The following is a 2,916-nucleotide window of genomic DNA, read 5'->3' as shown; positions in this document are numbered from 1 at the left end:
GTGTTTGAGAGCTCACTCACTTGCATGCAAATATTTCAGTTTTAAAGACTATTTTGCCTAAAATTATCATTGTGATGCTTTCTAAAAGAAATATTTTGTAGACCTTATTTCACTGCAAAATTTCCAAGTCTGCATAAAAACAATTACAATTGGGGAAAGATTGGCAATGTTTTATAAAGAATTTGTGAATTGTGTATAAGTCTCTTCTAACATTTAATACAATTTTGTAATAAAAATTTATTTTAACCTCAAAAAAAAAAAAAAGAAAAAAAAAAGCACAGTCATTTCAGACCTACAGGTGCAGCTTTGAAGGCAAAATCTTCTGGAAGACAATCCAGGCGTCCTGGCCTTGGGCAGACTCACAGACAGGGCTCATGGCTGGAATTCTGCAGATTATTCATGGAAATGCCTTTGGGTGGCATGCCCAACTTGAAACAAAGGGGCCCCCTTAAGATCCCCGCTCACTTCTTCTTCCTAAAGCGTCCTACCCCTGTCTTCTCTCCCACGTGCCCCCACCGGTGGCCCACTCCCACCAGAAGGGACCAGTGAAGCAGTGGCCTGGCCGATGAGAGGTGCAAGCTCTTCACCCCAGGCTGCAGGAGCCGGTTACAGGGCAGGTGGCCACTGGGCTCAGAGCCCCGCACCGGGCCCCTGGAGGAGGGGACAGTGAGAGACAGTGTGTCGGGGACACAGGGCGCTGGAGGATGTGTTGGACCCCGTGTCTCTGGCCTGGCTCTGATCCAGAGTCCAGGCAGGACACACCCTGGACCACTGCTGCTCTGGGGCTGCAGGCCGGAGGTGCAGAGCCTGGTGGGGAGGGGAGATAGCCCCCGCCCTCTCTGTGGCCTGGCTCCTGGCAGCGCAGGAGCCCACTGTGGGGATCCAGGAGCCAGGGAAGAACCTGCAAGTCTCGGGGTGCGCCCAGGCGTGGGGGACCCAGCGAGCTCGGCCCTGAAGTCTGGGGCGGGCGCAGGAACCGCGAGGTGCATCACGCCAGAGCGGTGGCTGTGGGCGCCCCGCCCGTCGGTCGGTCCACCCAGCGCGCGGCTCCCTCCTCCTGCCGCCGGTCAGAGGCCCACCGCGAGCCCGCTGCGCTCCCCTCGGCCGCTCTACCGGTGACTGGGGCTTCCCCCGCTCCGGGATTGGATGCGAGAGGACGGGGTGGGGGCGGGCGGGGGGACCCCAGAAACCCGGGTTCCCAGCTCAGGAGGAGAGCAGCCGGCAGTTCAGACGCTGCTGCGCCCGCGCCAGCGAGAACCTCCGCGCAGACCTGGAGCGCCGGCGGGCGGCGCGGAGGAGGCGGCAGCAGCGGCGGCCCCGCGGGCGCCCGGAGCACCACGATGTTTGACAGCTCGCAGTATCCCTACAATTGCTTCAATTACGACGCCGATGACTACCCCGCGGGCAGCTCGGACGAGGAGAAGCGGCTCACGCGGCCGGCGTACAGGTGACCGCGGAGCCGGGGCGGGGCCGCAGGGGACAGCGGCCTTCCTCCGCGAGGGGGCCAAGACCCGCCTGGGATGAGGGAGGGGTCTCTTCTCGTCCGCACGTCTGGAGGTAGCCGAGAAGGTTCTCCACCCTCCCCGGGGAACCCCCAGGTGTGAGAGAGAGCTTCTGGGGTCTGCGCAGAGCGGCGCTGGGAGTTCTCAGCGCCCTGGGGGAAGGCAGAGCAGAGCGGGTCCGGCCGGGCAGGGCAGGCGGGGGAGGCTCCAGACGCGCTCCGGGGTCCCGCCTCCGGCGCCCGCCTGGCCTGAGTGCCCCTCTTTGCAGCTACATCGCGCTGATCGCCATGGCCATTCAGCAGAGCCCGACGGGCAAGGTGACCCTGTCGGGCATCTACGACTTCATCATGCGCAAGTTCCCCTATTACCGCGCCAACCAGCGCGCCTGGCAGAACTCCATCCGCCACAACCTGTCCCTCAACAGCTGCTTCGTCAAGGTGAGCCCCTTCCTCGCCCCCGCCCCCGAGCGGCCCCTGAGGGTCCCAGGCCTTGCGACACCTGGACCAAGTTATCCCTGATTGGCGGGGGGAGCGGGGGTGTACCGGGTTGGGGCGCGTCGTTCCAGGGCTTCCCAGGGCTCACCCTAAGTGGCCCTGAGTGAGCGCTCGCGGCGGGCGGGTCGCACCTGGGGGTCAGCCGGGCGCTGAGCCCCTCGCTCGCACAGGTGCCGCGGACCCATGGCCACGAGAAGGGCAAAGGCAACTACTGGACCTTCGCCGGCGGCTGCGAGTCGCTACTGGACCTTTTCGAGAACGGCAACTACAGGCGACGGCGGCGGCGGCGAGGCCCCAAATGCGAGGAGGCGAGGGGGACGCGCGCGGTAGAAGCGGAAGTGCCCCGGGGTCCCCCTGAGCCGGCCACTGCGAGGGGGAACCCCGTCCCCCGCCGCGAGGCCCCAGCCCCAGCCAGCCCCGCCGCCCTGGGGAGGGAGGCGCGCGGGGACGTCAAGTTCAGCATCGACTCCATCCTCTCCACCCCAGGCCCCTTTCCCGGGCTCAGGTTGCCCCACGCGCAGGAGGGCAGATGCCCCCGGCTGGAGGCCCAGCAAATGAACCTTCACCTTTGGACCATGTGAGAGGGCTGAGGCTGCTCCACCTCCGGGGCTGTCAGACAATCAGTCTGGGGTCTTCTGGGTGGTTTGGGCCCACCTCGAGTGGAGAAATGAGGTTCTGCCACATCCCACAAACTTCCACAGACTCAGGCTCATCGCTGAAACCAGCCTAGGTTGGAGGGAAAGACGGTCATCTGATGAAAGGCACTCATTTCCATATTGTGGCTTTATCCCTTCAGATGAAACCCATCGGGTCCCGTTTGACGACTTAAGGGTTTGCTCTAGACCCACCGGGTGATCCTGCTTGAGGGCTAAGAACGTGGGTTCAGGGTCACATTCACTTAGAGTCAAGGTACCGTCGGA

The 2,916-nt window shown here is 63.0% G+C and overlaps 1 protein-coding gene across 1 annotated transcript; it reads left to right on the top strand.

Annotated features, from left to right (window-relative positions):
- Positions 1 to 1,340: 1,340 nt before the first annotated feature.
- On the top strand, positions 1,341 to 2,577 carry FOXL3 (forkhead box L3; the record flags this gene model as incomplete). The annotated part of the gene is made up of 3 exons (XM_081256773.1): positions 1,341 to 1,447; positions 1,771 to 1,939; positions 2,167 to 2,577. The coding sequence occupies 3 exons, from the start codon at positions 1,341 to 1,343 to the stop codon at positions 2,575 to 2,577; spliced, it is 687 nt and encodes a 228-aa protein (XP_081112899.1).
- Between the last annotated feature and the right edge of the window lie 339 nt (positions 2,578 to 2,916).

Source organism: Mesoplodon bidens (assembly GCF_964165515.1).
Source record: "Mesoplodon bidens genome assembly, chromosome: 15".
NCBI lineage: Eukaryota > Metazoa > Chordata > Mammalia > Artiodactyla > Ziphiidae > Mesoplodon > Mesoplodon bidens.
Note: the sequence above shows the minus strand (reverse complement) of the source record. Positions and strands in the feature narration are given on the sequence as shown.